The 22,618-nt window shown below is 36.3% G+C and overlaps 1 protein-coding gene across 1 annotated transcript in view; it reads left to right on the top strand.

Moving 5' to 3' along the window:
- The window catches only part of CNTNAP2 (contactin associated protein 2), a gene marked incomplete at both ends in the record, with an annotated part of 998,227 nt that overhangs the window by 662,975 nt on the left and 312,634 nt on the right, over positions 1–22,618 (top strand). Inside the window, one exon of the mRNA XM_084204413.1 lies at positions 19,631–19,750. Coding sequence (XP_084060539.1) covers positions 19,631–19,750 — 120 coding nt within the window. The remainder of the gene's footprint in view (positions 1–19,630; positions 19,751–22,618) is intronic.

Genomic DNA, 22,618 nt, shown 5'->3' with positions numbered 1-22,618 from the left:
ATTGTAACTGTAGTTGATTATTTTTAATGAGTTTGAATTATGCTAAACTAAAAGGAACAAGATAATTCTGTGTTACTGAAGGGGTTTTTTCAGTGAATTGATTTTGCTTTGGTCAGGTAATTCAACACTTTCCTGAGCTCTTGACCTGAAACAAGGCAAAGCTTTGCAGCCTTGACTGGATTTCAGATTGCAGTCTTAGGTTCCTTTGAAGTTAAAACTCAAAGAAAAACTCAAGGGATGAACTCCTTGAAGTGAAACAGAGAAAAAGGTTTGCATGAAAACCTTATGAATCAAAATTACTTTGTTTCACACAGGTCTGGCCATAAAATATCATATGATAGTGAAAACAGCAGTTAGACAGTTAGTCTAGAGATATGGAGAAATATGTATTCTGGGAATGAAACAGAGTGGAGACTATAAACCAGAAATAAATAGCTAGAGAAAGAAAAGTTCCAAATAAATAAATCTGAGATTAAAACTTTTGTTCTCCAACTGTGTAAATCAATTACACTTGTTTTCTATTTTAATATTATGAAATAATTTCCTTTCTGGAATATGACACTGTTACAGAAAGGTTCCTCACCTCTCAGAGAAACACCAGAATCTCCAAGCTCTGTGTCCATTATCTTGCTATTTCTCAGCAGCTGAAGCTACCATTTAGAGGAAATGATAATTTGTTTCATCCATCTACAGCTGGATCCCTCAAACCCAATGGCAAATTAACCAAAAGTACGGGAAAGATGTACTTCTCATTGCATATTAAATGCCCTAGGAATCTACCAGATTTCTTTAAACTGAGAGATATTCATGCCCAACAAAATGCTGTGGCCTGGCAAATATCAGACTAGAGCATTGACTTTACCATCAGGCAAGACTGAAAGATAAATGAATGTATTTACTCAAAAACAATGATTTACTCAAAAACAGTGATGCAACATTAACAAAATTATTTTAAAATTAATTGAATGCTAATTAACTGCAAGTATCATTCCTACTAGCTTTATTGTATTATCTATATTTTAAGCCCTGACTAATTAACTTTTGTAGCCTACCAAAGGCTGGGTCACTCATGCAGAATTCTTAGAGCAATACTTTTCTAGAGTTTATTAGCAAATGGTTCCTGAAACTTTTGCAATCAGGAGCTCATTTTCCTGATTGCTTCTCATCTTCACCACTTTGCACCTGTTTATTCATCTAGTTTTATGTTCTGATATTCTTCCTGCTGTTTACAGCTTCTTTAAGACAGAATGGTGTAATTTTAAAAATTGTCTATTGGGATAACTAATAATCATTCAAGCTTCTTTTTGTGAGATTTTTTTATAATATAGGTCAAAGCAAGCTTTCTCTAGAATCTGCATTTCAGATAAACACAAGAAAGGACTTACAGAGTTTACCATGATGGTGATGTATCTACCTTCCACTTCTAGCATAAAATTCATTAGATTTAGGAAAAATATTTAGGACCACCTTATTTGATTATATTTGCCCTCTCCTCATGATTTTCATCAACAAAAATATTCAATTTCCTTTTAAAAAATTAATCTTAATGCTCATAGAATCACAGAATTGTTTGGATTGGAAGAGACTATAAAGATCATCTAGCTCCAACCCCTCTGCCACTTTTCACTAGACTGAGTATCTCAGAGCCCCTCCCAGGCTGGTCCTGAACACCTCCAGGGATGGGACATCCACAGCTTCTTTGGGAAAGCTGTTCCAGTACCTCACAACCCTCCTTTACAGCAGTATAGAATTTCTTCCTAATACCCAATCTAAGCCTGCCCTCTTTCAGTTTAAAACCATTCTCTCTTTTCTTAATACTACCTGCCCTTGTAAGAAGTCCCTCTCCAACTCCCTTGAAGGCTCCTTTGGGGACTGGAGGTTGCTATAAGGTCTCTCCAGAGCATTCTTTTATGAAAGACTTGTTCTTCTTGATCAAGTTGTTTTTCTTTAATTTCACCCTCAAACACTGTCCTTGCTTTTGCAGCTGTACAGATTCCTTTAAGAATACCAGACAGGAAAAGGTTTTATTAAAAACCTTCAGTTAGTCCATAGGAGGGACTAGAATGCAGATCACATCTGCTGACTGTTAGTTCTGTAAGACAGTAGGAGAAATACAAACTAACCTGCTCCTGCCCCCTAGAAGAGGCACTAATTGCATCAGAATATAAGGAGAATGCAACTCTGCTGAGAAAGAACATATGGGATTTTTACATTTTTAGATTGGTGGTTTGCTATAAGTTTTTCAAAAAGAATATTGGAAACAATGTAGTGATTATTAGTTTCCATATAAGGGAACCTGACCTCTGAATTCTCTGTCTTCTCCCAACTTGTTGGGAATAAATGGTATCCTATGTTTTGGACCTTGATTCAAAGTAAATGACAAATAAAACTTATCTTGAAATTATAAGTACATTAAATGTCACTGGAATCTAATGGCCCTTGATATTTTTCCAAGCAATATTGACTACCTCCCTAAAACAAAATATTGCTTTAATAATGAATTTGATATTTTCTAGGAACACACTTTGAGTAAGAATGAGTAAGAAACATTGTAGAAGCTGTGATAATTCTCATTGCTGGCTCTTGCCAAAAGTAAGAGTCATCAACACAAATTTAATCTGCATAGGCTCTGTTCTTCAGCAAGGCTTCCATCAGATAGTTTGTAATATCTGGTTTTCCTGTATTTCTGTAAACAGGAAAGCAACCAGAACACTGGGCTTTATTCAGAGTCTAGATAGGAAAGAAGGTCATGGCAAGGGTGTTCTCCTGTCAGCAATCTGGGACAAAGTGAAAAAATAAACACATAATTCGGCAAAAATTGCTCTGAAATTTACTTCAGGGGAAAGAAAAAAATGAACTCCATAATTTTTCTAGTCATGTCAAACAAGAAGAGCATGGGTTTCCATTTCACTGGAGGCTAGAGGAATTATGAGAATAACGTTGTTATCTTTGTGATAGCAAACTGATTTACTAGAGAAAGCAGATACTTCGCAGTTTCATAAGCATATTAAAACATTATTTTATCAGGTAAAAAATCAATAAATACCTTCATGATCAGTAACTGTGATACTTAAGATATTCTTGTGAAAGGATGTTCTAATCCAAAGGCAGGAAGAATGTTGCTTTTTAATACACTTGAAGTAGAAGAGACAACCTAATCTGAAATGCCCTATTTTTTGACAAGGCTTGGCATAAAACCATCTCCTGTTCAGTTGTCCTGTAGACATTTATGTGCAGGGCTGTTAAGAACTATCATCTCGACATTTCTGAATATTTGCCAGTGAAGCTTGATGTTGAAGCCACTTTAAAAAATCATGGATTCCAGAATTGGTCCTTCTGCAGAGAGTGGAACAGTGATATGTGCTGCAGATTGGTGGACATGCAAGTATCTGATTTTAGTGAGATTTAGCACAAGTCCAGCACCCATAGGACTGAACAGATAGCACAAGCCCAAATGATTTCCCAGTAGCAAATGAACAATTTCCATTAGTAAACTTGTAGAAAGATGACAGCATAGAGCAGAACAAAAGCATACAAAACATACAAACATATGAAACAACTACAGAACATTCTGGGTTGAATTTCTGCAGTGGAAAGCTGATATTTAAGGCATGCAGAGGGACTCCACGATGCTGATTAGACTTTTTCATGGCAGATAGATTGCTTGAAAACTGTGAAAAGAAGAAGGAAAAACAATACTGGGAAGCCAAACTGCTTACTTTTAAAAACATGAAAGAGGAGCTTTCAGTAGGGCAAAATCTGAGTTGCTGCTATTGCCCCCCTCATGTGTTGGGCATAATTTGCCTCATTAGGACTGAGGAAGGACAGCACCTCTGGGATACAATAATGGGAATGTGGAGCTTTGTAGGGAGGTGAACTGTGAAGTTACTCTGAGGAATGGGAGGTTGGAGAAATGATAAGAATTATTTTGACAGGGCTACTTGGTTTCAGGAGACTGGGCTTGAGGAAATATTTATGAAATTAACACTGGGCACAGTGATGAGAAAAGGGATATCAGCTCTTCTAGCACTGATATTAAAGACTGATTTGTACTAGATGCTGTAAGGATAAAATGCTGTTCCTCACCCTGCCACCTCATCCTCTTTTGAGCTGTTGTTTGGGTGTCCCTGACAAAGCCTGTGGTTTTTTTAATTGCTCCTTTGAGTCCCCGATTTGAGACTTACTTGAGACCAGAGTCTAAGTAAAGAAATTCCAGGAGGTGAATAATTCCACATTCAAACTCAGCAGTATGGATGTGTGAGCAATGCTGGTCTTGGAGAAATAGGGGTTGAAAAATAAGCTAAAATTTCTGAAATCTCTAGAAAGAGTCTTTTGTTTTCTTCTGCTCTCATCCTGAGAAAGAACTTTCAACTACTTACTGTTCTCTGCCAGTTATGTTGCTACCACTTTATTTTCTCCTATTCTTGCACACTATCTGAAGTAATCAAGTGCTCAGATTTCATACATGCTCTGCAAAGCCTTATTTCTCAGATGTTTGTTTCCTTTGAGAATAGAGATTCTCAAAGCCTGTTTATAAGGACTTTTGTTTACAGTGGTTTATTAAAAGGACCGTATAATCAATATGCTGCCTTTCTAAGGAGGCTAATCTTTTTTCAATAATGCTTTTCAAAGAAATTGTCGTCATAATTTATAATTGTCCTTGTGAATTCATATTTTTTTATTACATGTTTTCAAAGGATTTAACATAATGCATGTCTTTTCAAATGTTGGTTTAGTCTTTTTTAGTAAATTTTCACATGTAACATATAAGCCCAAAATTGTTGCATTTTTCATCTATTCCTGCAAAACTGAAAAAGACAAGCTTTTTACTCTATTATTTTATTTTTTTTTTTTTTAGTTAGGGAACATTGCAGTTTTCTTGTTTTGAACCCTAATATCTGTTTAAAAATCAGGTTTCTAGTGTCAGTGTTATAAACTCTAGTTCTTCTACTACTAATTTATAATCAGCTAAACTGAGAATTGCTCTGCACCAGGTGTTTATGAAATGTAGAATGTGTAATAAATTGGTAGCAACCTGCATTTTTATTCTAAGTAAATGGATGTGGTCTGTGTTCAGGCCAGAAAGGGCTGCAGTTCCAATATGTGCAATAGCACCAGGAGTATTTGGTGAAGGTAAAGTGGAGAAAATTAATATTAGGATGCAAAGCAGAATATGAATAACCAACCAGCAGTAATTATGCTGAAAATAAAGAATCAGCTGGAAATAACCCTACTGGGTGAGGTTTGAGAGAGACTATAAGGGCTGAAACTGGACTTCAGGTTTTAGCTGTTGGTATAGTTGAGTGTTTATATATGGCTCTACATTAGAATCAAGTGTTTTGAGTTTTGAATCTAAATTTCCACCAGGTGGGGTCAAGTGGAAGAACAGTAGGGTCTAACTCAGGGTCTAACTCAGAGCATTTTCTTAATTCATTTGTAGCTAACTCTTGTAAAACTACCTAATTAACATTCCTGAATTTCAGCCTGCTTTTGGGAAAACTTGGGTATTAGCTGAGTTTTTTGCAGGCTACTGTAACCGTTTTCTATTGTTGTTCACAATGCACAACAAAATATTGTTTCCAAGGGACAGTTAAAAGAGAACATGTAATTAACAATAGATAACTTTAAAGCAGCTCATTTATACCATAAAATCAAAGCCAGAATTAATTCATAGCTAGAAAAGAACTCTGCAAATAAAGACTTCAAAATTAATTAGCTTTTTCTTAAACTTTTCCATTAAGACAATCTAACATATTGCATACTTCACTGGTAATGCTTTTTTTTGCAATTAAAGTTCTTTAAGGTGCTGATATTAAAATCCCCTTGACAGCCATTAGACAGAAAAAACATGTTTTGAAGTCACTCTAATCCTATTTTTTCAGATGTGAGAGAATGAAATTAATGCAAATATCAACTGTTAAAGATGTACCATAGTCAAAGCAATGAGAATTTCTTCACATATGCATGCAGACATATTTTTATCTGTCCACATTAAATTGTTCTTTAAAAAGTTTTTTAACAATTGAAAACAGAGGAACATAATGTGTATAATTAGGCTTGCTATTAAAAGACACCATGCACCAATGGATGAGCAGTGGATATGCATTATCCACAGTTTGTAGCGTTTTATGTACATCACCTAGTGCAGAAAGACTTGATAAATTCTATCTTTACAATGAATTTTCCAATGTGTTGAGGACTGTAGGATCAATCTCATAGCACTGTGGATTGAAGGAAAAAAAAATAATTAAAAGGAGTGAAACCCTGAGATACTTCTTGTGCATTCTACACTATATTTTGTCTTAATAACTAGTAAAAATGTTTATAAGAGTAATTGTATGGCTTCTGCAGTAAATAAACATAAAGAATAATTATTATTGTCAGTTGTCTTATGATACTTCCATGTGAATGACATGTGTTCCAGATGGTGGGATTTCTGATTGAGTTTGGTGCTTGTTTATGGACACTACTTTTCTTGAACATCATTATAATATTTCTTTTGCTATTCTGAAGCAGAAATGTATTGCACCTATAAATGTCTTCCTTAGGAATCAAATGTCTACATTAGCCCTTTTCATTCAAGGGTAAGAACTGTAATGCTTCTTTGTAGTTTTAGTCTGGAGGGGTTTTGAATTTTTTTCTCCTTCCCAATGTGCTGTAATTTGGGATATAAATGGGAGATAAAGCTGGGAAAGTTTTAGGACCAAAATCTCTTAGCAAAAGTAGATGCTTGGTATCAGTCATGGTCCATAACTTAAAATTCCACCTTAGGTAGGACAGCCAATAGTTCTCTTGGCTGGACAAGTGTCTTAGCAGAAGTAATGACAAGTTACCAGAATTCTTTAAATATTCTTCTGAAGCCAGAGGAATCATCTATGTTTACATAACTTTACAAAAATGTGGAAATCTATAATATGAAACTATTTCATAAATGCAAATACAGTTTGCTACTATTAGGAAAACTACTGAAATATGTGGAATTAGTTTGTAGTTTCTTATTTTCTCAGTAGAAGCCTTTACTACTTACACATACTTAACTGCATAGCTAGCAGTATTAATTTAATTTTACTGGAAGCATAGTCTTTCTTTAACTCTCATCTTCCAAATTTTTAAGCTCAGGTGTTCTTATGTAGCTTTGACACCAGCTCATTCATCCCATCCCTATTCCCTAATGGCCCAACCACTTCAAATTTAAACTTTAAATTTACTTGTGTCTGTGGTTGCTGTATTTTATATGATATGTCTTTGGTGTTCAGAAGGAGCTAATAGATGTTCTAAAACAGAGAGGAAAACACAATGTGCTGTTTGCAGCTACATTTTTTTTTTCTTTTGATTTTCTACTGCTACTTCAGAGCACTACAAATATGACTGCATTTCTCAGATTCATGCTCAGGCTATATGAGCTATGTCTTTCTGAAATTCTTAACAACTCCTCTCCTTTTCAAGCCCACTTCTGTCTCTCCCATTTTAAGGTTTCTCAATTTCTTTGTGCTTTCCTATCAACCTCAACAGTTTGTTTCCCCCTTTCATCATTCTTTCTCTAATCATTGCTCTGATTATTTTCCTCCTCAATCTGTCTTCACAGCCACATAGCCACACACGTGTGCACACAGGAGCACCATGCCCAGGAAAGATTTGGAAAGGAATTTAACAAGAAAGCAGAATAGACTGTGCTGATCAGATGCAGGATGCAACCAGGCAAGCATACTTACCACACCAGTATTTATACTTACCCCTCTTTTTATTCTGCACCTTTTTCCTTCTCCAAAATGTGCAGCCCTCTGCTTTTTCCTGCCTTTAGTTCCATCCATAAATACCCTCTATGTCTCGTGCAATCCTGAGCTAAGTTTTCCATGCATCCCATGATGCATGGCAGAAACTCTTGGTCACCTTCCAAGGCAGAAGCTCCCTTGGTCTGGAAGGTTTTAGGGGGAGCTGCTACCAGTGGCTCATGGTGATGGGGTGATGGACTCCATGCCCACTCACTGCAGCTGAGGCTGTGCTGTGACACAGACAGGATTTTTGTTACTTGTGTGCATCCTTGATTTGATGGGCTTGAATGGTTTGATGGCTCCTGTGGTGGGCCTGGGAGCAGCCTGGCAGGGTATTATTCTGGCTTCTGCCCTGCCACTGGTTCTCTGAACTCCTCTGTAGATGTGCAGATGGGCATTTTTTCTCAGAACCTGACACTTTGTATTCTCATCCCCTCAGTAAATAGTCTAAATTAATACTCTGCAGTGCTGCTATTGAAACAGATACTGACAAACTAGAGTGTGTGCCAACCAGGGCAGCCCCCAAGGTACCCATCTAACATCTTACTAATCTCACAGCTCATCCATTATGTGAAAAAGATGTAAAAGTGATTTCTAGGAAGTTGCCAGGACACAGTCATTCCCATTTGAAAGCATCGAAGGGAAAGAATGAAAAAAAGGGGATGTGGAGCAGATGTTTCTTCTGATATTTTGATGTCAGTTAAAAAGGTTGGCAGTTGGCAGTGCAAGTTGCTTAGTGATTAATGGAAATGACAAACATGATGCATTCCCTCTAAATTGGTGTCATGTTGATAGAGGACATTTTGATTGAGATAATGTAAATGCTGATGTGAGGATTTCTTTATAATGTTATAGTTCTTTTCTGCTCATAGAAATAGGTGCTCAGCTCCTCTGGAAAACCCACTATTTGGTTAGGTGTCTGTCAGTCAGTGTGCATAGCAGTGGTTTTGTAAGCAAGCTGCTATTCTGTGGTTTAGTGTTTGGGGCTTTTTTCCAACATAAGCTTTTAAATTGAGATTTTTTAGGAAATTTTATTTAACCAGTTGTTGGTTTGTTTCAGATTTTTTCCCCAATAACTTGTAGTTTCCCTCAAGTATATCTTGTATTCAGTAAATACAACCAAGCAAGGTAGCATAATTTCCTTCACAGGATTGCCAGTTATGAGAAGGTTGGATACAAAAACATTTAGGGATCTGGGGTGGGGAAAAGGAAAAAAAAGGGGCATGAAATGGTGACAGTTACAACTTTTGAAGCTGGTAAAAATAAAACTGGATTACAGTCCTATAAATGAACATGTGGGTAATGAATTTTGGGAACACTAATATTTGTGAACAAACAAAAACTGACACTACAGTCTCTTTCAAAGCTGGGTAATGAGAATATCTCCATGTTCACCTGAGCATTATTTAACATTGATTAGGATGTTCAGGTCTGAAGAGAGATCAAACGCTCTGCTATCCATGGCAGGAAAGACCAGTATAGACTTAGTGAGGGAAAATACTTTGTTTTATTCAGTGTCTTTGCTTTTTGTAGCCACTTACAGATAGCTTGTGTTAAAATAAGGCTCCAAATAATCTGTATCTATGACCTGACTTTACTGGAGTTATCACTCCTGCTTTGGCCTGGTATAATTTGCTGAGGTTTTCACTTGTCTATCTGTGTTCACTGTAGAGAGCAACCAAGGATTTGTATTACACTGATGGGAAATTGTAAAGCCAAGGTTTGGCCCTTGTCTCTTCCCCTTTCCATTACCCTGCCAATACAAAGTAAATGAGAACTGGAGTAGACCTCATACTTTTTCTTTTAGGGTGTGGATTTTTCAAAAAGTTTTTTTATACCAACCTTGAAGCTTTTTGCATGGAAGAGAGGGATAGGGGGAAGAAGGGAACAAGATGGTATTGGCAGTGGTCCTGCTATCTCCCAGCTGGAGAAGACTCAAATGGGCTCCAGGCAGCTCTGAAGATTTCTGTGGCTGGGCCCAGTGTAAGATCAACACAAGCGTGGTGAATATCTGAGTTCCTCTGACAATCCTCCCTCTCAGATGCAGACAACACTATACAGATTTAAAATGAAACTAAGCCATTTCTATCCTTAACAGTGTTTTGCTCAGTCCCACAACCCATGCTTGGTTTTTATTTTTTGGGGTTGGGTTCTTTTTGGGGTTTTTGTTTTTTTTCTTTTGGGTTTTTTTTTTGTTTTTTGCGTTTTGTTTTTGGGGGTTTTTTTGGTTGGGTGGGTTTTTTGTGTTTATGTATACTTGGATGACTTAATTCACAAAAGTACCTTGCTAAAACTTGGTGTCTAATTATACTTTCTTGTAATGTCTGTAGGCTGACACGGTTACAAAGATTCTAATTGTCTAATCTATGGCATGTAATTTAAAATCACTGCTAAATTTGTTTAAAAATCCATTTTGGTTCAGCCATTTGTATTTAAATTAATCTCTCTCTTCCTCCCTTCTTCCAGCCCAAAGCAAAGAACAAAGTTGAGAGAGAAACAGAAGCACCTCTCATTTTGCCATTAATGGGTTGGCTTTTTCTGTATTTTTAGCAAATTCCTGGGTTGAGCTACTGTGTAGGACTCAAATTTCACCCCTATAGCAGTAATTTTCCTTATTATCCCAGTGGCAAATAAACTTGTGCTCTCTTTCCCACTCTGATGGCAAAACATCTATTCTGTTCCCTTTTTTACCACACTGGTAATTGTTGTGTTTACCACTGACATAACTGAGCCTAGAGTAAACTTGACACAAAATCTGCAAATTTCCATATATCTTATTTTAATTTTTACTGCTTTTAATTTAATTTCTGTTTCTATGGGGCATATTTGAATATTGTGCTAATGGTGACAACACTTTATAAGTTCATTAGCTGACAGTTGAAGGCAGAGGGAGCTTGTGAGGAAGATACAGAAGCTTTTAGAAGGCTGAAGCTTAGATCAATAGCAGTGTGAAGAAGGTTTCTGCTCAGTCACGAAGGAGCTTTTCTTTTGGAAAGTTTTAGTGGCATGAGAGCCAGTGTAGCCATGGACAGAAAGTAACACTAAACCAGATAAAAAGCACTAAAATTGCCTCTGTTTGTTTACCATCCCTATTAAATAAAATAAAAAAATAAATAAAAACAAAACTGTGCTGTCTATTTATATAATATTTTTTATTTCTATAGTTTATTTCTAGGATTCATATGCATATAATACTATATGTATACTATTCTGTAAATATGCAAAATATAAGAATGTTTTTCCTTTGGGAAGCTATTTTAGAGATTTTGAGTTGCAAAGCTACTGAGCATTGGGAAGGAATATGCTTGGGGGAATTAACCAATTGTAGAAGCAATGGTTGAGGAAAACTGCTGATTTGTGTTTTGTTTTTTTAATTCAGTTTTGTAGAAGTGATGGTTATTGATGGCTGATTTGCCATGTAGTTCATTGCTTATGATTCTGTGAATAAAAAAACATCATTTAGACTTGAATTAACAGAAGTAAAAATTGTGAAATGTTCAAATTAACCTGGTTGTGCTGGCCATTTTCCATTTTCATGTGCTAAACTTCATGAAAAAAATGGAGAATCCAGAGAAAAGAGAAAATACTATAGCACCCAGAAAATGCAACCAGTGATCAAAGTGAGCATACTTGGACATTTTAATGTAGAGAAAAGATTTGTGTCTTCAAATAGACAAAAGTTGGTTGCAAGGGGAAGTGCAGTAACTTATCCTCCAAATTCATTGTGAATAAAAAGAGAAATTATAAGTTTAAGTTGCAGCAGAACAGTCCTACAGTGTAGAGAGTTGAGCAAATGCTGATACTGAAGGGATGGTGGAGCTCTAGGCTGCCTTAAACCAGACTGTGTCAGGGATGACACATGGATGTAATTGAGATTTTTTTGGGGAGGTGGATTAGATTATTTTTGAGGTTCACCACAACCATGTGATTCTGTTGTTATACTAATTATGACCACAAAATGATTCTGCTTTTTATCTCAGCACTTTTTCCTTCCAATATAGTTTGAGTAATTGAACTACCTTTTCCAGGAATAATCTTGTAGAATGATGGAGTATTTCTTTAATTAGATGTTGAGGGTAACAGAATTGAAGTCTTGGGCTTTAGGTTAACTTTGTATACGAACTGTCATGAGTAATAGAGTTGTGTGGTGTCAAAAAGACTCTTGCTAATGTCATGTGATGATAGTGAAAGGCTGAAGCTTTGAGTTCTTAGAATTCATGTTCTTGCCCTAGCTAGCTGTGAGAGTAAACACAGGGCCCCTAAAATGATGGTGACCTGGAAAAAACAAATCCCAGTTTCCCTGGGAAGGTATTTAAAGATGCCAGGGGTTGTTTTTTCTTTACTTCCGGGACTGCAGTAGCTCAGTTCAACTTCTGGCTGAGGAGGCAACCTAGTCATGGATGAAAAATAGTGCTTGACCTGAGTTATACTACAGCTGAAAAATCAGTGGCTAAAGCATGGGCCATGTCATACACATCTGCAATTTGGTGGACTTGCTCGTGGTACCTCCTAATTTTCTCCAATTCTCTTATATACCGTGAAATTTACCAATTGCTTAATGGCACTTATATGTGAAAATTGCATTTTTTGCTGAGTGGCTGTTCATGTATGGCAAGATTTCTTTAAGAGCAGAGTAAATTAGTTTTCTTGCAGATGAATCATGAGCACACAAATTGTGAGTATTACACTCAAGGCTTTAGAGGTTTTAGTTTACTCAAATTTTCAGTAATGCATGAAGTCAGGAAAGGCAGGCTTTCTGTTTTCCACTGCCTTTAATAATATGGTGACATTACAATGGCAAGTGCATGTCACATTTGGACACTTTCTTAGTCCTTGTTTTTTACCTGGAAAGTCATCTGATTGTAACTGAATGAACTGTAACTGCACCTAGAGTAGTTGAATTTCTTCAGAAAGAAATTTCTGGAGTTCCCTTAGGCATCACAGTAGATCCATTTCAGATGTCAAAATTAATCTTTTTATGTCCAGTTTGTGTACACACCATATTTGGGATGCGCATAAAGCTGCAGCTCATCGAGAAGTTTTTTCCTTCCTGCACATGAACTTCACTGCAGTTGCTGGCACATCCAGGTGTAGTTTCCAAGTGCTCTCAGCCTGGCACAGAAATTCAGCACTGCAGCCAGCTGGGTGTGCTGCCCTGTTCCTACTGCTCTGTCCTGTCCAGGGGAGGACACGGCGAGCAGCCACAGCTGCTGCTTGCACGGCGGGGGCCAGCAGCCTGGAAGGTCCTACAGCTTTGTCCTGCTAGAGCCATGTGTTTTGCTGAAAGTGCTGCTTCCTGTGCTTTTCCTCAGCAAGGTAACCTAATTTTACAGGGGCATTCTAGCTGCAAGTGCCTGATATTTAGTGTGTGGCTTGCGGTGATCCACCTTCTGGTCTTGAGGAACTTGCTCTCTCTAAGAGTCCATCATGAATTTAACACAAGGAACTACTGTTGGGGTTGCAAGGCAAATTTATTTTTTTAGTTAGGATTTTATCTTTGTATCACTGCCATCTTTTATTTAGGGGAGGGTGTTATTTTAACAAATTTTCAAGATACTTTTCAATCAAGACTTTTTTAAGGGGGTCTTCGGCAGTATGCAGAAAGCAAACCTGGCGTTTAATTACCTTTTCTTTTTTTACCTTAAGATTATTGTGTAATAAGTAAAAATGTCAAGAAAGGGTCATGGTTACCTTAGAACCTTCTCCGTGCAGGATCAGATTGTGTTAGGTATTTTTAATGTTTTGGAGCTCTTTTTCAGATGAGTGTGCATACACTTAGAATGATAAGTAGAAATGTATTCAAATAACTCAAAGAATTTTAGATATATACACAGTTCTATATCAAAATTGTGATGGCTTCTTCATTAGTTTTCATTTCCTCCTTTTGTCACTGACTAACGAGTTTTTTTGGATGCTGGTAGTGGGTGATTGTCCTTGGGTCTTGATTTGTGATTAATTTTTGACTTCATAGCTGAAGGGGTTGTGGGCTTCTGTAAACTGGCTTCTGTAAACTGGTCAGCAGAAGTTTCAACCACATTTTGTTTTCCAATAGAAAACAAACCCCTAATATTTGAGAACCTGGTAAACACTAAATCAGACAAGATTTCATCTCAGAGTCATATCTGAAAAGGTTACTTCTCACAGCGTGAGATGTAAAAGTCAATACTTGTTCACACTTATTTTTGTCTGACTTTAACAGTACCTGTGCTTATTTTTAAGTTAATTATAACTGGAGAATAAAATTTTAAATTTATTTTACTTTTCCTGTTCTTGGGCATAATATTGAGTTCCAAACTACAGAATTTTTATATCTAGACTTGAAAAAACTCGCAGAAATAAGGCCTGGTTCCTAACATTGCAGACATTGTCCTGCAGAACAGCAAGAATATTGAAGCAGTGTTGCATCATGTTGGCTTTTTGTGGAGCTGTTTTTTCATATACTTAGGTAGCAACGCAGCAGCTGTGTGTATTCCTTCTGTCAGAATACAGAAGGATATTTTTCTCTCATATGCATCTTTCTTTGACTATGATGAAATATCTAGTTCTTTTAACTTACCTTAAAAGAATTATAAGACATCATTTCTCCACCACGTAGCATTGTAATGTGTAAAGGGTGAGTATAGGTTTAATGTAGATGTGCACAGAGAGAAAATTCAGCTGACAGAGCAGGAACTTACAGTGTACATATATTGATGCATAAAAAATTATTTTTTAACATTTTCCAGTTATCTTCTGAATATATGTTGTAATAAAGCTACAAATCTTATTTTATTCTTTTAAAATAAATTTCAGGTATGACATTTCAGTGTGCAGCTATTTTTTGGGTAAGCTTGGAGTTTTTTCCCTCTTCACTGTATGTTTGTGCTTTCAGGGCTCAAGAGTTGAAACCAGTTTGAGTTACATAAACCCAAGCACCTCACAGTATATTTAGCTTTCAGTATTCTTCCAAGAAGTTGAAAGTGCTGGAGAGACATAGCTGGACTTTGTGGATCTGATGCATTGCCTGTTTTTGTCACTTCTGCTGTCATTTAATTCCATCCATTTTTCTGTATCTGCGCCTTTGCTATGTTCCTGTAAAGCTGAGATTTACTCCTATATTAGCAGATGTTTAAAGGAGTGTATTCCCTGCAGCAACCACATTCACTGACAGAAACAAAACATATTGCAACACATTCATTGAGCCACATAGTGCAGACTGTCATGCCAGGTAATCTATTTATAATGAGCTTTGCACTTATAAAAGGAGGCTGTTTGTCAGCCCTAAAATTAAAGCTGCCTTTTCCCAGAGTAATGGAAAAACTGTAGTTCACCAAGGTGCTAATGAAATTTTATGGGAACATCATATATAGGGCCACAGAGTTTCTAAATCCTTTTTGTCATTCAGTTGTTCTGCTTTTTGGAGATAGCCAGCAGCTGTGCCACCTGTGCAGGATGACTATCCCTTGATCTTTACACCAGTCAGAAAGTAAAACAGGAGTGAGAACATCTGCTACCCTCAATCACTTAGGAGCCACTGAAATCTAAGAGGTGTAGATTCTTTCCAAGTTTTGACTATCATTCTTGAGCTGGAAAAAGCTATTCTGTAAACTCTTTTTTGAACTATTTTCTTTTCCTCTAATGCTTAAAATAGAGGGTCCTGAAAATTCAGAAATTAGTGTTGACTTCTCCATCCATCACCACATTCCCTTTAGTGTCCAGAACCCATGAAGAAATGCAGCAATGAAAATGCTCCTAAAGTCTGTGCAGCTACAAGGTTTGTTGTTAGTATTTGTTTCACTCTAGGCTGTTCTCCCTCAGCCTAGTTACCTAATCAAGCTTTTCTAAGAAAATAAATTTTTCCCCTCAAGCCATGCTCATTCAAATCCACTGTTGAAAGTGTTAACTTAGTTAATGGTGAACTTCAAAATGCATTCATAGCTGCATTTGTTAGCTAATTAAAATATCTGGGTTTTCTGCCTAGACCAAGAAACTTAGAGAAGCTTGATGCTTCACAGAGAAAGAGACAGTGACTTTTATTTTTTTTATGGTTTTAAAACTTTTTATCTTCATGTTGGAACACAAAAAACCCTTTCAAATTTTATCATGAAATAGATTTGGTGGTCTCAGTTTGATCTGCATTATTCAGGAGATTAAACTTTAAAACGGCTGTTGCATTTTCTCGTGCTCTTCTCTTTCTAGTTGTGATTCTTTTGTGCATGATTTTTTTTCTCATTCTAAGAGCTTCCATCGCTGTTCTGACCAGGTTTTCACCTCTTGCAGCTCATAGACAATTTTTGATGAAATGTGAAAGCATGCAAAGAGTGAAGATGTTTGTAGGGAGAGGTTTTTTCCCCCTATTCTCCTCAGAAAGAATATAAGTGACCTTTGAGGAACCCTAACAAACTGATAGCTGAATTTATTATGCTAGAAATAACTTTTCCAAGCACCAGGGAGCATGTGAGTTTTTACATTTAGCTTGGAAGATTTTGAGGTTTACTACTATTCTGAAGTCCCTTAAGACTACATATGTTGTGTATTTGGACCAGGTACCAAGAAAGCAAATATACATTTTTGGCATTTCACTTCTACTGGCTTGAAATGCAAAAATCTGTTACCCTTGTGTCCTCAGTTCTCCCACATTTTTGTTTGTTTATTTTTCTTTCCTATCTTCCAGATGGAATCAGCACTACAAAGCCCTTCCCTCTCTCCCTCTGCCTCCTCTGTATGTGGATATATGCAACCATTTCTCTTAACTTGCATGTTAAACTTTATCTCCAAACCTTCCATTTTGCTTTCTTGTCTTTTCTTAGCTCAGTTAGGTCTTTTGCTTTTTTATTGTCACCTTTACCAGTTTTTTCATTTAAGCTGTTTTGATTCTGCTATAGTCTCTTCCTTTTATTCTGTGTTCATTTTCTTCTCTGTTTTAACACACTTGGGTGACTTCTAAAACAGCATTCCTTAAATGTTCATCCTTTCATCTACTCTAGGTTTCCTTTGAGTTTCCTAATTTCTATTTTCACCTGTTCTCTTACACACTACTGATCTTTTTGTGTAACATTTACAAAAGCAAGTAGTGGCTGATAAAATGATCCTGTGCTGTCTTCCTTTCCACGTCACCATCCACTTCGACATCTTGGTATCATGTCTTACTTTCCCCTGCTTCAGAACTGCCTTCTGCCTGATGCTTGCTGCTGTTGTTCTTTTCTTTATTCTTTTTTCTTTTCTTTTCTTTTAAAGTGGCTACCCTTTGCCATCCAAAGTCAACAATAATATCTCTTTCTGTCATCAATTGTCTTCATACACTTGAACATAACTGCTGTTTCCTATTGCACCTTTAATTACTGGTTATTTTGTCAGTATGTGAAATTCACTTGTCCCTTCACTTTGTTCCTATGTGCCTGTGAAGTGATTTTTGTTACTGCTCACTGCACTGGTGCCTACCTTTGCATTTTTGTTGATCCCCATTTTTAAGATCTTTATGCATCTATATAAATGGCCTCAGGTTGTGCCATAGGGGTTTAGAGTCACAGAAAGGGTTGTAAAGCACTGGAACATAATGCCAGGGAAATGGTGAAATCACCATCCCTAGAACTCTTCAACAAAACCTGTAGATTCAGCACTTTGAGGATGTGGTTTAGTAGTGAACATGGTGGTGGTGATACGTTGATGGCTGGACACGATGATCATAAAGGTCTTTTCCAACCTTAATTTTAGGACTCTATACAAATGCATAATACCTCCCAGAAAACTATCCCACAGTCATAATAGTTTTCACAAGCTGCATTTGTTTAAAATACCCCATTCTTTTGCCTTCTTTTGAAGAACAATCTTAATTTTTATTAGTTAGTCTTCAACATAATGCTGAAGTTTAACAAATCTGACTCACTAAAAAGCAGCCTTTTCTGTGCTATAAAACTAATACCTACATACCACTTTTTATTTCTCCCATTCTAGAAGAACAGAAAGAAGGGTGTTATATCTAAACCCCGATTTTCTATAAAAAACATTTAACTTCCATATGACACTCTTTATGTTGTTTTCTGAGTTGTAGCAGTATCTCTTTACAAAAATTGGCCTTTGTTCTCAAAAGCAGCAAACTTGCATAAAAATGTCATATGGCCTTACAAAAAGGTCTGGTTACTACAGAGATAAACCTCCCCTGATTTTCTGAAAGAGTTCAGAAAATGAAAACACAAATCTTCTTTAAGATCACAGACAATGTTTTCTATCTTCTTGATTTGATCTGGAGTGCATCCATTAAAATTTGCCTGTTGGTATCACAACAATTATACATTGACAGAGTTAGTATTTTATGACATTTTTTAGATAGTGTGTAGAAAGTGAGGGACACACTTCTGTACAAAATAGGTTATGAATTCTGCATGAATTCTGCTTGAAGTGCCTGAAAACAGACACAGAGTCTCCTTGATAATGGAATAATATATTGACCTTTTTTTGTGGAGAAAGGGGAAATGGCTTGAAATGTTTTACAATTGAATTAAAGTGTCATCTACTTGTATAAAATTTACTTTATAACCTCTAATGAGCACATAAAACTTTCCAGGAAAGTCCTTCTCTTGTAGCATCACAACGAAATTGTAGATAGATAGTAGCCTTTAGCCTTGCATTCGTGCTACATCATAATTTGATTTTTTTTTAACTCCACTTTCCTTCCCATATCTTGATATTTGGTTAGAGGCCTTTAAATGTGCATGTGTGATCAGTCACTCATCATCATCAGAGCCCAGCAAAACAGCTCGTCCTTATGGACATTTGAAATAAAGCCAGTCCTAGCAAAGAGATTGCTTGCAAGAATTGCCAACAAATTAGATGAATTTTTAGAGTGGATATGAAGTCTGGTTAAACAAACATTTCATTTCTTTTAGCAGCTGATTGATTGATTCCAAACAAAAAAGCTGTGCCATCTGGTCCTTAAAAACAAAGCAGCATTGCGCATTCATTTTTAAAGAATTCTATAGGAAAATATCTATGTAATTCATAGATTTTTTTGTGCATATGTACGCACATAACAATTTCTATAAATTATCAGTTTTACTTTTTCTTTGCATAAAATTTTTTCTTCATATTTAATGCGCATAATTCTGTAGAAATCCTACATTTGTAAGAAAATATGGGAATTACTAGAAAAAGCTCTATCTACAATGCTTCTTATTATGTCTGAGCTATTCATCATACATTTTGACAAACAATTTTATTACTTGAAATAGAAAGCAGTATTCAATGAAAAACTGAAACAAACCTGTCTGCTATATCAATTCAACTTATTCCAGCAAATACTGTGATAATTCAGACCTTGCTGGGCCAGAGAATTAATTCTGTATGTATGTAATAGAGTAACTGCAGAGCTGTGTAGGGACAAATATTGCAGGTAAGGAGAAATTTCACAATTTCTAAACTCAGTGTTATTCCTGGAGAACAATTAAAAAAGGTACATGGAGAAAACTCATAAGCTCCTTTAGTATCTCTTGAAATAAAGTTTAAGGGTAAAAGTATGTTGTATCAATAGAAGTAATAGAAACTTACACAAGAATATAAACAAAGTTATTAACTATATTGTTAAAGATGGTTTAAATACACTCTGGAAAAGGTATTATTCTTCCTCTCTCTCCCCAAGCTGTTAGAATTGTCTTCCTATTCTTGATTTTCCTCACATTACAAAAGCAGAAATTATGTCCTGCAAGCTTTTAATCACTTCTATAATTTTGGAAAGATGCTTTGTTTTCTGTGAACCTCAATGATATTGCTTTAATGTCAGAGGTACAATTCTTTGTATATAAACAGGATCCATTAATTGTCCTAAGATTTTTTTTTCCCCCAAGTTACAACTATTCTTATTGCTCTGTTTTATTTCATTTCAGCTATTTATGAACTCTCCTGTGAAGCATACAAACACTTGGGCAAAACTTCAAATTACTACTGGATAGATCCAGATGGCAGTGGGGCACTGGGACCTTTGAAAGTTTACTGCAACATGACAGGTAACTGCATTGTATTTACTAATTAGGTTGGTTGAAGGGGGGATTTGGTTTTTTGGGTCTTTTTAAATGTAGTTAGGAGAAAGAGGCTGTTCATATTTCATATTTCTTGTTAAAAGAAAAATAATTACCAAGAGCTTTCCATCAGGTATCAAATCTGCAGTCACTATTCAGGATAGACTGAGCAAGGCAGTAGTTACTCCATTTAATAAGCTTTTTGAATTGCACCTATTAGTCTTAATAGGTCTTTATATCCTCAGTGCTGCATCATTAAAAAAAAATTAAACCATACACACAGAAAAATTTGATAGATATGGCCATTTACCAAAGCTGTTGTATATCAGCCTAGTGGAGTTCAGTTGTATCTGTTGTTCATGGGGTGTTGCAGAAGGCAGCTTACCACCACAGGTAGGGAATAGAAATTAATTACTGAAGAAGCAAAATATTTAAGTTTTATTTATGGTCTGTTTTGTCTTTTAAAGTAGGCATGTCCTTCTAACACCAGTTAAACTCTGAAGATATTATTTATATAACTACAATAATTTATTTTGATTTTGCTGCGTGTACTGTCTTATGCTTTTAAGACTAGTTTTGTATTCTCACCAAAAGTATCTAATCTCAGTCATCTGTGTTGCCATGATGAGGCAGGAAAACATGCTCATGAAAAACAGGACAATTTTCTGCACTGAGAATGTATTACTTCTTTGTTCTGTTAATGCATAGCAGTTGCCTCAGGACTTTTTCTGATATGAAATATTGGATAGCTGATAAAACAAACATGTGCTCTTGACTTTCCCCAAATATCTGCCTAAAAAGTTAGAATTTCATTATGTTTGCATTGGAAATCTGGTGTATGCCTGAGTCCTCAGACTCCATCATCAGCAACACGAAGGTGAAGGCATTGTCATAGGCTGAAACACTGTCTCTGACTTTTTAGAGATCACAGGTGCTAAAGCTCCCATAACTCTTCTGGAGGCAGAAACCTGGACATATCTGAGGCTGTGGGATGGATTTTATCCAACTGGAATGGGAGAGATGGGGAGGGATGCACGGCACATGCAGCAAACCCCAAATCAGGTGCTTATGGGTAGACTGCCTGCTGGAGAACAGAAGACCTCTGTTCCATGTTGCTATTAACATCTGCTTTTGTATAATTAATGCATACCTAGAAAGGAGCCTGATCTAACATCTGGAAGTGCTGTCAATCCCATCTGGACTGGACAGACAGGCCAACCCATCTGTCCTGAGACACAGGTGTAAAGGCACTCTTTCAGATCCTGAGCCATGATTTTAAATAGTAACTTGCACCTTAAAGAGTGTCAGTAACTAATCAGGCAGTGACTGCAGGAAACAAGGCCAAGAATGCTGTCATGTAAGTGATTTCTGCTGTTCAGAACTGCTGTGTTCAGTGTTAGCTATAGCTTCTGGTTACTCTTCAAGGGTAAATTTGAAAATTAAAAATATACTGCCCTAGTGGGGTTAGGCACAGAAAAGTACACTCATCCAGTATTGCTGCATTGCTCTTTCATGCTAAATATAAAAATATAACAGAAGGTCCTAGTAGCTTCTTCAACACTGGGGGAAAAAAAAAAAAAGGAGAAATAAAATAAATAATTTCATTTTACTAATGTTTCTCATCTACAAAACAATTTCAGAGTTTATAAATGTGACCTTTTCCTAGCCAGTGCAGGGAGATCATGAACGTTAGGATACGTGATTTTGTTCACTTGGATATGAAGCACGCTGTGGAAAAATGCAGTTTCCTGTTTTAACTGTATCACTATCATCAGCAGCTCTTTGCTACAAGAAAAAAGCAATTTGCACTAATATCCATATAAACATTGCCGTTTTGAAAAATAACCCTAAAACAACTATTTCTTCATTAAAATGCAAATGACTGCAAGAGATATGTGAAAATTGATGGAAAGTAACTTTAATCTGTGCTTCTAAAAGCGACAGTTGCTCCTAGCAGAGTGAAGCTCATCACCTCTGTACATACTGTGCAGTGCCTATACATTGCAGGTGCCACAGTTTTTGTTTTCTTTTGATTAGCAGTCGGTCATCTGAGGCAGTAGGACTGGAGGGCCAAGGGCTACAATTTTAGCACAACACCCTAAATCTTTTTCTGAATCTATATGGGGTATTATCAGCAGCACACATACATAGTACACGGAAGGAAATTGTTTGAGTATTTTGCTTCATCAGTAGCACAGTTCTGTAGAACTCTGTAGCAATGATGCATATCTTGTCATAAAGCACTAAAGCATGCGAGCATCAGAGCAGAATTCTCAAAAAAAATTTAATATCCAGCTTGTGCAGGTATATGGTATTGCTAGAGCTATATTTGAAAAAAACTTAAATTAGCTGAATTACACTTAAATATTTTTATTTTTTGTGAACATTACAATTTAGCTATACTGATTGACATGTGGAGTATACTAAATGAATAAAAATAATATGGCAAGGTATTGATGTTTTATTGTGATAGAGATTCTTAACTATATTTTCCTCTCTAGTCTGAGAGTCAAATCTAAATGTTCCTATTCTTCCACCACATCTCTATATTAAATCACTACACAAGATACTAATGCACATTTTAAATTCGCCTTCTTTCATTCAGGTGAAACTAGCAAGTAGAGAGCATCTTAATGATTAAAAATGTGAAGTGCAACTTTCTAGTTCCATTCCTCGACAAAGCAAGTCCACAAAGTTGGCAAAATGAATATCAGTTTTTGCAAAGCAAGGTGGTTTAACAGCTACGTACTACTTTCACAATTACTCTATTCATATTGCTCTATTACTATATTCTGTAGTATAGTTTTACTAGAGCAAAATGTTGAATAGTGTCACTCTCACTTGACTGAAAACCTT

This window comes from Fringilla coelebs (assembly GCF_963513975.1).
Source record: "Fringilla coelebs genome assembly, chromosome: 1".
NCBI classification, from domain to species: Eukaryota; Metazoa; Chordata; class Aves; order Passeriformes; family Fringillidae; genus Fringilla; species Fringilla coelebs.
This window is presented reverse-complemented; position numbering and strand designations above follow the sequence as displayed.